The 13,606-nt window shown below is 41.8% G+C and overlaps 1 protein-coding gene across 1 annotated transcript in view; it reads right to left on the bottom strand.

Moving 5' to 3' along the window:
* The window catches only part of msrab (methionine sulfoxide reductase Ab), a 44,676-nt gene extending 41,090 nt beyond the window's left edge, over positions 1–3,586 (bottom strand). Inside the window, exon 1 of the mRNA XM_061743281.1 lies at positions 3,424–3,586. Coding sequence (XP_061599265.1) covers positions 3,424–3,586 — 163 coding nt within the window. The remainder of the gene's footprint in view (positions 1–3,423) is intronic.
* Positions 3,587–13,606: the final 10,020 nt, after the last annotated feature.

Genomic DNA, 13,606 nt, shown 5'->3' with positions numbered 1-13,606 from the left:
GGCTCTGTGCTGCATGGCACCAGTGCAACTGCGGATAATCACGCAAAAATCAAATATTAAAAAAAATGAGTTTGTGTCATGTAATAACGGTTCAAGTAATAGAACTGATCATTTGATTCATATCTTGTCCTGCTGTATGGACACAAGTCAAAACACTGTTGACAGAAAGTAAGATCCCGCTAACATCGCTGGATGATGAACGCGTGTTTAATGCGCGTTGGCAATGTAAACGCAAGGGGTGTCATTTGTCACCTCGGGCCTAACGGCGAGTTGAGGGGAGTTATCCACGAAACATAACGTAACTTTTGTGGGTGTGTGGAATGACGTATTGTCCCAAGATACATACACCGTCAGACAGGTGTTGTTTTCAAAACAAAGATGGAAAACATCGGGATGAGTGTTTTAGGACGAGTTTTGCTTCTTACAAACTCCTGGTTTGTCATCTTTGTGTCCAGTTGTTCAAATAATGGACCATCCTTCGTGGTTCCGGACATACGCCAGTTTATGGCGTCCTCGACTCGAAGCTGAGGACATGATACAACAATGTTTTTCTTTGACATTAATACAACGGATGTCTTTAGTGCATACACAGATATGTGTGCCAGGACCTCCCTCCAAAGTAAGGATTGTCCACTGTTTGCCATACTGACCCTTCTACATGAGAGTCATACAGCTGCGTGAACTGCACTGTGCAAAGGTCTTATTTAATGTCACTTTAATCAGCATGAAATCCTGTCTTTCTTGTGTTATCAGTCAGCCCCGGACATGTTTGGAATTGATCTCTAGATGCTCTGGGTTGTGTCAAAATCATCTGAAGGGAACAGCCAAAAGGAAAAGAAGGCCTGAAAGAGGAAAAAGCGGCTTTGTGGCTTCTGAAGTATAACCACAGACAAGATTCAGCGTGTCACACACATATTTGCAGTCTATTGTCACATATTTGCAGTCTTAGCTTCTCACTACAGTTACTCCTAAATGGTTGGTGCACATCAAAAATTCTAAATGGTGTATGAAAGTAGAAACCGAGAGTTGTACAGTATGATACACTAGACATTATTGTAAATGTAGGCTGAGCCACCACCAGCAGCTCTGTGTAGCAAGTTATGGAGAGTTTTAGAGAGGATTTTTTTAGATATTTGGGCCTTAGTCTCCAAAAAAAAACACACCAAGCATATTTTTGGTCACACGTTTACAATCTCTTATATCGCTTATATCGCTCACGGCAGAGTTCTTCCCCGGTGCCCTCAGAAAGACACATGCATGAGCTCACAGGTGAGATATTGCTACTAGTGGATCATAGGCTGTAAAAAACTATGGACGAAGCATTAGGTTGGTTTCTAAAGAGTCATTTGATGCTTATTTTTCTTCATACGGGGCGCAGCCATGTCACTCAGAAAGCTGACGGAAACATGCCCACTATGCCAATTAAAGTTAGCTCCGTTAAATACGTTTATTTCTGCTCTAAAGTTGGACATTTTAACATAGGATTCAATGGAGACTGACTAGCAGCCCCCTACATTGGCTAGTAGGGGCCCGACAGACGGCTGATATCGCTAAATATCAGCGACACAACTTGAAACCCCCATAGACACTGTAATGACAGTCAGGAATCTCCCTAATGCGGTAGCTTAGCTCAGACTGCGATCAGATCTCAAGATTTAGGTCGATTGCTGTTATTGTTTTGGTTGGCTCCGTGCCGGTTTCGTGCTTTGTTTGTGGTTTTTTGTTGCAGATTTCCAGTGCTTGACGTGTGTTTCCGTGTGTTCCTGCTTCCTGGATTGGCAGTGGATGTCGTCACCCCCCCCCCCCAAAAAAAAAAAAAAAAAAAATCACTGGGTTGGTATGTGTATATTTATGTATGTGTACGCATATGTATGCGTATATATATGTATATATATTAAATATAGTAATAATGCACATATATATACTTTTGGTTTCTACCGTCATGGTATCAATCATTAATATGTGTGCAGACAAGGGAAAAAAAAAAAAAAAGGAATCTCCCTAATGGGACCCCCTTACTAGCCAGCATCGACATGCGGCAATAGTGATTCACATTTTGAAAAAATGAACATATCCCTCTGGGCACACAAAAAGAAAAAAAAAACAAGAAGAGGATGAAAAGAAAAAAGTGACAGTGGTAAGTGGGAATGGGTAAACTATGCGTGTTACATTATAAAAAGTAGCGCTAGCCAGCCTGCCACTTAATCCCAAACTCCCAGTCATCCACCAAGCAGGTTTACTGCACATGAAAGTCTGTGTAAAGTGAATTCAACCATTTTCTTCTAAACACATTCATAGCCACTAAATAAGTAAGTGTGTATGTAAAGTTTGCATTAAGATAGTTATGTTATTTATTATTTATTTTATACATTAATTGTATAATAAAAGATTCCGTTACTGGTCTGTGGTCCTGGACTTCATTCATCATGACCCCCCCCCGCCCCCGGAGTGGTCAAATGTCATGTTTTTTTGAACCAGGCTGTAAATATATTTATTTCTCCAAAGCTCCACAGCTTCTAGCGACCCGGCAAGGAACTGCAACAAAACTTTGTTCTGCATGAACGTCAATGCTTAAGTAAAAGGTTTTATTTGTTTGTTTCATTAAACATGTAAACACTATAGTTACAAACAACAGGGCAGAAGTAGCTACAATAATAGAAACAAAAGAAAAAAGGAAAAAAAACAATGAAGTAAGATGGTTGTTGCTTGGCTGAAAAATTTTACTAATTAAAATGTTGATTAAAGACTAGTGGGGCTAGAGTTTTGCACATCTATTAAAAGAAATGCATTAGAAAACACTGCATTTCACAAAAGCAATGTTTTTGAAATCATATGAAATGGCACCTTTTTTATGTTTCTTTTGGTTTATGTTAATACATTCACTGAACTGCTTTTTGTTTTCTGTGAAGACTTTTGACAGCTTCACTCTCATAAATGTCACCTCTAAAACTACCATATTGTAGAATATGCTGACGCTGATTTTTCATCATTTTGGTTTTGGAGAAAGAGAGAAACTTCCCAGTTCAACAGTTCAAGGCTGTCAGGACTCAAACACGTGACCACTACACAAACTATTATGTCCAGTTCTAAGGGGGTAAATACCTCAGGAGTGTAGTGAAACTTCAGACATTTGAGCTGTAAAACACGACTTGTAGCCCACGTGTCACTTTTTTTTCCACACCTATGTATCTTCTCAAAACTTTTATGACACATGTATAAATGTATCGCATCATATTTATTCATCTCGTGCTCGTTTGTCAGCTGCTCTGGCATCAGCTGTTCTGTAAACGAGTCCCCTTTTAAAGCCGGATTTTTGGTTCCACGTTACGCCGACGCAGAGCCTACGCCGTACCCTACGCCGTAGGCTCTGCGTCGCTTTAACGCACAAAAACATTTGGCAAAACTTGACGTCGTGTTATTTACCTGCCACGACCATTTTCTCCCCTCTCCCCTTCAGGGCGCGCTCCCTGCTCGTCATCTGAGTCTTATCTGCCATGTTATCGGCAGCAGCGAGCGACAAACAAACTACAGGCAGCCAGACGGAGAGAGTTTGGAGAAACGACGGACTCTTCCGGGAAGCTTTCATAATGCTGATTTATGGTTCCGCGTTACACCAACGCACCGACGCACACCGTACAGTGCGCGTCGCCGCGTACCTTACGGCGTAGGCTCTGCGTCGATTTAACGCGGAACCATAATTTAGGCTATAGCGGATGAGAGACGCAGGAGGAGGAGGAGGGTTTGCTTGGTGGCAAACAACGCCATCGATATGAATATTCATCGCGCGTGGGCAAACGCCGTGCATGGCATATTAACTAGGCGCGGGGTTAATATGACTTTGGCACAAAAGCCTGCAGAGCACCCGTGTGCGGGAACGAAATTAAATTTAAATACATATCCACCGCATCCAGCATGCAAATGAGCACTCGCCAATTACCGGCCCCCCGCGCGAGTGGGAGGCGCTTCTGGTGCACCGGGCTGGGATGTGGAGGGAAGGATGGAGGTGCTCCGTCCATGGGGCTGCCGGACTATCAAGGAATGTGCGTGTGGGTGGATGGGTGGGGGTTAATGGGACCCAGGAACAGCTGGAGGAGTCCACTGTTAAAGGGGACCTATTATGGCATCTAATACCTATTTTAAACAGGCCTTGAATGTCTTAAAAACAAGCTTTTGATTGTTTTTGCTAAATAAATTAGAAATTCAGCCTCTAAAGCATGTCTTTATTATCCCAGTTTCTAACCTCATTATCTATGAGGGATTCTGAGTGGGCGGGGCTATGATGATGAGGCTCTGTGCTGATTGGTTGCCTGAATGACGCGATACACCGCTACGAAAAAATGGCGGAAGCTCCGGCCGGCGGAGTTCATGGATGTATTATAGAGCTGGATGGGAGATTGAAAATGGCCGCCCATTCATTTCAATGCGCTTGCTCAGCCAGCGCATACGCCGAAAAAATCTCTGACTTCCGGGTTTACTTCCGCGTTATCGGGCCCATAGAGCATGCGCAGTTGAGTCACCTCCCATGATGCTCTGGGGCCTCCCATCATGCCCCGGGGCAATGACGCGAATATTAATATAATATGTATTAATATAATATATTAATTAATGTATATTATTACATGTATAGCATTACATATATTATTAATGTATTAATATAATATAATTACATAATACATATTAATATAATACATCCGTGGAATGCACGGACACGGCTGTGACGTCAGCCGTGACGTCAGGCCCAGAAAGAGACTTTTCTTTGACTTTTCTGGCCGTTATAAAACATTTTTGACGGATATAAAGTCCATGACTTAAAAATATAGAATACAAAGATTAGTAATTGCCGGTGATTACAGCTGGAGGTGTCCTGTGAACAGTTTTAGAGGCTTCTCTTTTACTATTGCGGTCTATGGGAAAAAAGCTTTCTGGGCCCCATGGGATTTTTTGTTGCAGTACCGTGGCTGGCCACTGGGAAAAATCGGCGCGCCTTCTGAGTGCGAGATCCGGGGGCTGGCGGAGTTACACCGTGTCCTAACTGCATGCAACGCGAGCAAGCGTCAGCGTCAAAAACAATTCCATTGCTTTATTTTCTATTGGACTGTCCAAACTGGCTGCGAGCGACGCAGCGCGACGCAGCGCGACGCAGCGCGCCGTTTGGAGCTGAACATTTGTTGGACGCCCTGCCTCTATTTTCTTCCTGTCGCTCGCGTTGAAAGCCGATTGAAAGCGCTGTAGGAAACAGTCATGGATGAGGAACGGCTGATCCAGTTAGTTGAAATGAGAAGTTATCTCTATGATTCCTCCTCATTTCACTACAAAAACCTCAATAAAGTGGCAGCTGGCTGGAGGGAGATGGACAGAGAGCGTCCGATGTCATGCAGTGCGATGCGATAGTCGGACGGTCGCAGGCAGTTAGTTGTGGGTGTGGTTTGCATTTTGGTTACGTAACGAAAGGGAGCAGAATCTGAACGGCTCGTAGAAGCCACATCACACTGGATGGCGGGCGGCTGTACAGACACTGCAGAATTTGGTTGCTTTCCTCCTTCTCTGAGTTGGCAGGCTGAGGGGAGACCACTTTATATAAGTTAAAGCAAGAAAAAACGCGTTTTTCATAATAGGTCCCCCTTTAATATGCAATGATACAGCTATAGTCCTTGTACTTGTATTAAAAAAAGCAAAAAGTAGTCATGTTTCAATTCAAAAGCTCCTACAGGCTCCATGGTTTCTACAGTCACATAAGAAAATGACGTCTCCCACTGTATGACTTTGATTTGCTTCATCTTTGATAAAGCCTGGGCCGCACCAGCTGCTGTGAATCGCAGTTATCCTACTCAGTCAGGCTGGTCCCACTTGATCGTGCCATGGAACAGTTAAGAAGCATCCCAGAGCGTCTCTGCTCTGTTAAAAGACGCTTAAAGTCTATTTTGGTGCTTGACCGCTGCTAGATCGTGTCAATTTGCGCCGAGTCCTTGATGACCACTGTCCTGCATGTTTGAGAAGTTTCCTTGCCTCAACACACCTGATACAAGTGACTGTCTCATTAACAGATTTTGTGCAGACCTGGATGAGGAGCTGCATTTGAATCTGCTGGGTTGATACAGGGAAACAGCTTAAACATGTAGGACTGTGACTCTTTGAGGACTGCAATACGACACCAGTGTTATAGAAAATCCAGTGAATTGTAAAAAATATAACACCAGGAGTGAGTTTAGAGTCATACGTGGACATCACTTTAACCTGTGGAGGTTGTGGGTAAAGAATTCAGAGGGTTTTAAAAGAACTTTGTTTATCATTTTCTGTGGCAAACACATAAAAAATGAAAAGAAACCACTCTATAGTAGCTTTTATGTTTGCCGAAAGTCCTTTAAAAATAAGTGGTTGTTGTTAGAGAGAGGGGGCCAACTTGGGATGCCTGCAAAGAGTGTTTGAGATAAGTGGTTGTCATACCATCATGTTACCCAGTCTGAATATCCAAACAATATGTGCAATCATTTTTAATGCCTTCCTAGCTTGGATCTGTTGCCACAACTCCACCAAATCTTATTCTTTCCCAGAGTCCCATAGAGCTTTATTTCTTTTACGGTTTATGTTCTTTCTTGTAAGGAGTTGCACTGGGTTGCATGTATACTTCATTTCAAGTTGCATTTTAAGTGGTTAGTCTGCAGATAGACTAGGACATCTGGCTCTGTCAGAAAATTATATTGAGTAGTCTTTAGTCACAAGACCAGTGGTCCTCGAACAACTGGCATTGCATGACGTTGGACAAATGATTTGAATGTACGATGAAAGATGTTTAGACGATTCTTTCACAATGGCCATCTTTCATCTGCAACCTCCCAAAATGGTGCAGTGTGTAGGAGGCTTAAAATGAAAAAGCACACGCTTCAGTCCTAAGGACATAATTAAAAAGTAATTTTATGTTTATTAAGTCTTAAAAAAAGCAACCTCAGATGAACTTTAAAGTGATATTTTACAGTGTGTCTCTCTCATATATATATATATATATATATATATATATATATATATATATATATATATATGAGAGAGACAAATAAAGAAAGAAAGAAAGAAAGACAATATAAATGGTTTTAAATCCTTTTTTTTTTTTTTACAAAAAAAAGAGCCCCAATACTTAGAATAAGTTGATGGATAGAAGCAGGTGAAATTAGTTTTTCTTCGTAGGGTGGCTGGAGAGACCTCGGAGGAGTCGGAGTAGAGTCTCTACCCCTCCAGCTGAGGTGGTGTGGACATCTGGTGCAGATGCCCCTCTCACAAGGTGTTTCAGTCATATGCAACGGGGAGGACGGCTGACAGCCAGGACACACTGGAGGAATTATATATCTTGGTTGGCCGGAAGAGCCTCAGGAGGTGGCCAAGGAGAGGGAGGTCTGGACCCCGGCTCTTGGGCTTATGCCCCCACAACCCGACCTCAGATGAGTGGAAATGAATGGATGGTTGGAAGGAGTCACAATTCTGAAGCAGTTTGTGGAAAAACTAAGTACACCTTTGAGAAATTAATAGCTGGGTGCTGCTAATAAAAGCTCTTGATTAACTGATTATCAGCCATTATTAGGGCCTGAGCACTTACAGTGCGGAGGCCCTATTGTATCTGTAGGAATTCTTTTTCTCGTTTTTTTTTCTCCTCGTTTTTTTCCGCCTTCTTCCAATGAAAGGAGGGCCTTTTTGCCCCCCTAAACCTGCCCCAAAAGTCACCAAATTTTGCACGCAAGCCAGGCCTGGTGAAAAATGTGATATTTAATGGTTTGCATTAATGGGCGTGGCCTAATAGCTCAACAGCGCCCCCTAGAAAACTTTGTGCCTCAAGCCCCACAATACGGTTTGACGTACATGCACGAAAATCGGTACACACCTGTATCATGTTGCAAATTAAAGAAAAGTCTCTTGGCACCATGGCCGAAACCGAACAGGAAGTCGGCCATTTTGAATTAATCCTGTAATTTTGGTGCAATTTATGCCATTCCTTCGGCAGTTAATGCGGCCCGAACCGTAACGTGCACCCAGGTGTGTTATACATCAAAATGTGCGTCTCGATCCTGCGACGATGCACATTACTTTTCTCAGTCAAAAGCGTTACCGTTGTGACGCTAGACGTCAAAAAGCATGTCCCCCCTTCATCTGATTGGTCCATATTTGATAGTTCCTACTTTCTGCCATAACTTTTGAATGGTTGGACATAGAGAGTCGTGGGTGGTGTCATCTGACTCGGTTTTGAGTCCTTGACCTTCATTGGTATGAATTAGCCCCGCCCCTTCTTCTGATTGATCGATATCTGATAGTTCCTTCTTTCTGCTATAACTTTTGAATGGTTTGACATAGAGAGTCGTGGGTGGTGTCATCTGACTCGGTTTTGACTCCTTGAACAAAATTGGTGCAAATTAGCCCCGCCCCTTCTTCTGATTGGTCGATATTTTATAGTCCCTATTTTCATCCATAACTTTTGAATGGTTTGACATAGAGAGTCGTGGGTGGTGTCATCTGCTAAATGTCCAGGCCTGAAGAATCTACATGCAAGTCATACAAGCGCTTCCACTGCACACGCCTGAACGTGCACAAGGGAGCGAGGGCCCGTTCATCGCTGCTTGCAGCTGTAATTTCGTTTTTACAATGCCAGGAGACTTTATATAAAAGCAATACATTTATTTCTAATATGATTGATTTACAGTCCCTCAGCTAATTACTAGCCGTTATCACTGCCTCATCCGTTATCGTCATGATACCGTCCTTAGCGAAGCAACCACCCGTTTGTAATAACCAAGTGTCGGCTAAACGTGATGGCCATTCTGGTTTTCGCGGTCAAGTGGATATGTTAAACGGTATATCCAGCTGTAAACGTCTGACAGCGTGGTTTGGCTGCAGGATCTGGGAGCAAAGCTGACTTTGACATACAGTGGGCGTGTTTCTGCTGGCTTCCGAAGCAACATGGCTGCACTTGGCACGAAGAAAAACAAGCTTCAAAACCAGGTCACGTGACGGTATGCATCAACCATTGTTTTATACATCCTACGGTAGTGAACTGTTATAATCACAATGGGTATGTCCAACACGGTCTCTGTAATCGATGTGGGGCACAAGTACAACGGCCCCATGCGGAGACCATCCCATAAAAATATTGGGATGATTTACGTTGGTACGTATTGTATGAATGGAGAGGAGTAGACTATAAATAGTCAGAAAATGATCATATTTATGGTCTGTATAGTATATGCTTTTATTTTGGTGTGGTGGTGCGCCATGATCATTTACATGTGGTGAAACGCTGCATTTTAATACTGAGCAAATTTGGGTTGTAGGCAGCATCACAGAAAAATGAGAGGCTACGTATAACTGCAGAGTCTGTCATGCCCCACTGGACTTGCCAGAGACGCCACTGCAGCTAAATCTTGGCTGGAATTGGGTCATACAACAGGGCAAGTACCAAGCACTCCAGCAAATCCACAACAGAATCTCTGAAAAATAAAAGAATCTAGATGCTGCGATGGCGCTGTCAAAGTTCAGACTCTATCCTTATTGAAATACTCTGGTGGGACCTTAAAAGAGCTGCCTGCAAGCCTCAATAAACTGACGCAGTGTTCTAAACAAGAGTGGGCCTAAATCCCTCCACAACAATGTGAGAGGCTGCGATCGTCATACAGAAAAGCATTCCTCCAAGTTATCATTGCTAAAGGTGCTTACACATAACAAATCATTGCATATACTTTGTTTTTCAGCTCCTACAGCTTGCTTATTACTGCTCATCTTATTCATGCAGTCATCTTTATATGTTTCATTGGACCTGTACCAAATACGAGATGTGCCAACATTTCCTCGCCCAATGCAGATCCATGAATCATTACTGAAAATCGCTTTCATCTGATCATCAACAGTCCATAACTGCTGCTGTTTTGCTCCCTGTAACCTGTTTTCTTCTGTTTTGATGTTAAAGATGCTTTATGTCTGGCTGTAACTGATTTGTAAATCCCACTTTCTTAGTTAAGTCATAAACATGGACTCCTGTTTTTAATTTTTAGTGCATATTCTGTTTTTTTTCAGGGAACATTAATTTGAGTTTTCTGCGGTGCTTTGATGTCTTCCTTGGTCTACCTGTAATGTTTCTGTTTCTGTCTTATCCTTATATTTGTACTTGGTCCAACTTTTATTTTAACTGTAGCCAAATGGGAACAGCCAGTGTCCTTTACCACACTCCATGGTGAATTAATTACTTGACAGAGTTTTATAATCTCTTCCACAGTTTCAGCTGACACTTCTCTTGTAGAGCCCATGTTCCCCCTCAGCGTGTCTAGTGCAGCAGCTCGTTAAGGTCTCAAAGTACTCACTTGTATCTGCTAACTCATTTTCAGATTCAGACTTGTGCAGGTATTTTTCAAAACGCAATTTAGATGGCAGTTTGGTCCATTTTTTTTTCTCTCTGTCTCCCTAATTGATCTGAAAAAAAGAAAAAAAAAACGCATGGATCAAAACATGCAGTTGTTACAGAAAATCTCTTTGTGATTTTTTTTTTTCTTCTTTCAAATTCAGACAGCTGAACAAATGTTCCAAGGCTTGTGGTTCCATATTTTATTTTCCAGGATTGGTAGTATAATTTCATCCATCTGAGGAAAAGAAAAAAACACCTATTTACTTTCCTATTTATACCCAACACAAGTCAAAATTGGGTTTCTTTCTGTCTGCTGTTGATCAAAACAGTTTTTGCGATATATATTATCTAGCTACATGTGTTATTGTAGTTTGGGGTGAATTATTATCATTATCATTATTATCAGAATTATTATTATTAAAAGTACCTTTTATTCTGGCCGGAGATTTATTTCATTGTGATTAGACTTTCACATTGTAAACTATAAAGCTACACTGAGTGGACTTCGTATGAGTTTAAAAGTTACAGATCCATAGAAACTCATTAACGGGTCTGTTGGGGCCAAGAGAAAGAGCTAATAAATGAGCTTGTGTTGTGTGGAAGTCTGGAGAATCTGATGCTCCTCTTTGGTCTTATTTATTAAACTACACTCACTGTAAAGCTTCCCAAGACATTCAGTTCTGTGTTCAGTCGTCTATATACAGAATACAAACAAAGCAGTGACCCACAATTACCAACGTTTAACCTGATGTTAATTTCATATCCTCTATGTTCATAAAAATAGAAATGGTAATTTTCTTTCTTACTTTTTCATGCAGACATACACAGAAACCTTCTATAAGAGATTTTCATGTTTTTGTCAGAGACTATTATGACTATGATGCTATATGATTCATTTCATTTCATTTTGACACTTTTGGCAGCGTTTCCGTCAGATTAGGTGCAAAAACACCTGCTTCGCTTAAGAAATTAAAATAGATTTAGCTGCATTTAGAAACTCATCAGAGCTTGACCCAAGACAAACTCTGGCAATATTTACATTAAAAATCAATTTTCTAAGATTCCTGTGGGATGAAATGGAGCCTGCTTGTGCACAGCACGTCACATTATACATTTCCATCTAGGAAAAAAAAAATAACATATTAGTGTCCATCTACATGAATAACATTTACTTTCATAAGTATTTCTTAGGTCTGGCGGTTGCACAGAAGAAAAAGAAAAAGGCCTTTTTGGTACTTTTAACCAAATAAATCAACAAGATCCACTAAGCATATTGGAAACCAACTTGTCAAAGACACTAAGCAGCGTAATGCCCTTGTGGCAGGGTAAAACGCACCCTTATTTCATTTCTGTCTGGCTTGCTTCTGGTACTCCCAAAATAAAGGTAGATCCCACAAAGTGCTTCGTTCCAAAAATCCACTCTCATTCACAGGGCAGCCCTTTTCAGAATGCAGACCTGGCTGCGTTCTGACTTCGACTTCATCCAGACCAAGAGGTGGAAGAGTAACGACAATGATTATTTACGTGTGGGAAAGTGAAACATGCAATGAAACATTCTTGTGCATGCTGTGAACCAGATGATGAAAACAAAAAAGAATCCAGGGCATTGTTCCCACATCCTGCAAGCCAGAATAGCATCACACCCCGCTGCAATCCCCCTTTCCTCCCTCTCTTCCTCTTTCTCCCTCTCTTATCTGCTGGGGAAATGAAGCTCAATCACCTGCGGAGGAGCTGAGGGCGGCACAGGGGACTTTGCAATGCAAATGCCAGGTAATTACCCGAAAGCAAGGAGAGTGCAAGCACACAGATGAAAATAGAGCAGGCAGAGGGAGAGCATGAAGCAGAGGGAGGGATACAAAGAACACTGGGTTCACATGCCTGTTGATGCAGGATGATTGGGGTGTATCTGTGTATTTGCGGGGGGGTTAAGAGAATCACAGGGATGGATGGGAACGCTGTTAATTTCCTACTTGTGCGTGTATGTGGATCTGTTAATGTGAATTTCTCTTGCAAATCAATAAATGTACTATTTCCCTGAGCTTCTTTTGTTGCTGTGATGGTGGAATAATACTTATGTGTGCTTAAGCGTGTGTATATGAGTGGATACGATGTGCATGAATGTATATGTGTGTTGCAGCAAAGGATTTAGTGAGCATGCCAGCTTGCAGCTGTTTGTCAGTGAGTGAGAGCGAAGAGATGTGCAGATGTGAGTATCAAAGAGATTATGAAATGACCTGGAATTAAAGACTGCAGCAGATTTTAACTGGGTATGGTTCCATGTTAAGCCCCTCTGTTTGACTGGGGGATGGTTTCAGAGCTGTTTCACATAGTCGGTGTGGGCAGAATCACGCAAGTTTATTTAATATGCTTATTTGTAATTCAATACAGGACACAAGCATTTGTTTGTTTGCATGTTTGCACAAGATATCACCAAGTGATGGTGTGACTTGCAAATACTTTGCACCTCGATTCAATAGATGCGTCTGATTAACATCATGACAGAAGTGGAGCCGGCCAACCATAAAACTATTTTGGCGATTGACTGTAATTGTGGCTCTGCTAAAGTCTCACTTCGGCTAATTAGAATGATAAATCATGCCGCCTCGTTGTTTCTAAAGGACCCTCCATCGTCTCGCCAAAGCAGGTGGGATTGTGGGATGGTGTGAAAAAAACAAAGGGGTTTGATTGCTCTGCTGAAGCTACAGGCAGTTAAAAGCAGTGCGGTGCTCTCTGGGGATTCATATTCAAAAGTAAGCTGTGCTAATTCACGGACCAGAGTGGGAAAAATGAACTTGACAAATTTTGATTCATATGCTGGCCCAAGCTTGACTTCACTTGACATAAATCACTTGGCTCATTGGAAAAGGGAGAGAAGGAGCCTTGTTTGAATCCATGTAAAGGCTGAGTGACGATTGCTTTTTCCAAGACGGTTGGACATTTCGATTGTTTCCACCAGCGTATAGTCAACAGACATTCTGCACAGCCCATACTGCAATATAGAAACTTTATCTCCCTCACCTTCTCTTTGAAATCAGAAAACAAGCTTTCCATTGAAGTGAATTGCAGAAAATTTAGGTATAAAGGATGACAAAAAGTAATCTGAGTTGTCAACAAGATGGAAAAAAAATACTGGCAAATGCACAATATACAGTATTTGGCAGCCTGCAGTGATGTCCTGCAGGGATCATCTCATTAATCAAATAAAAAGTTCAGCTCTCATAACAAAATGAGTGT

Source organism: Cololabis saira, chromosome 16 (assembly GCF_033807715.1).
Source record: "Cololabis saira isolate AMF1-May2022 chromosome 16, fColSai1.1, whole genome shotgun sequence".
NCBI lineage: Eukaryota > Metazoa > Chordata > Actinopteri > Beloniformes > Belonidae > Cololabis > Cololabis saira.
This window is presented reverse-complemented; position numbering and strand designations above follow the sequence as displayed.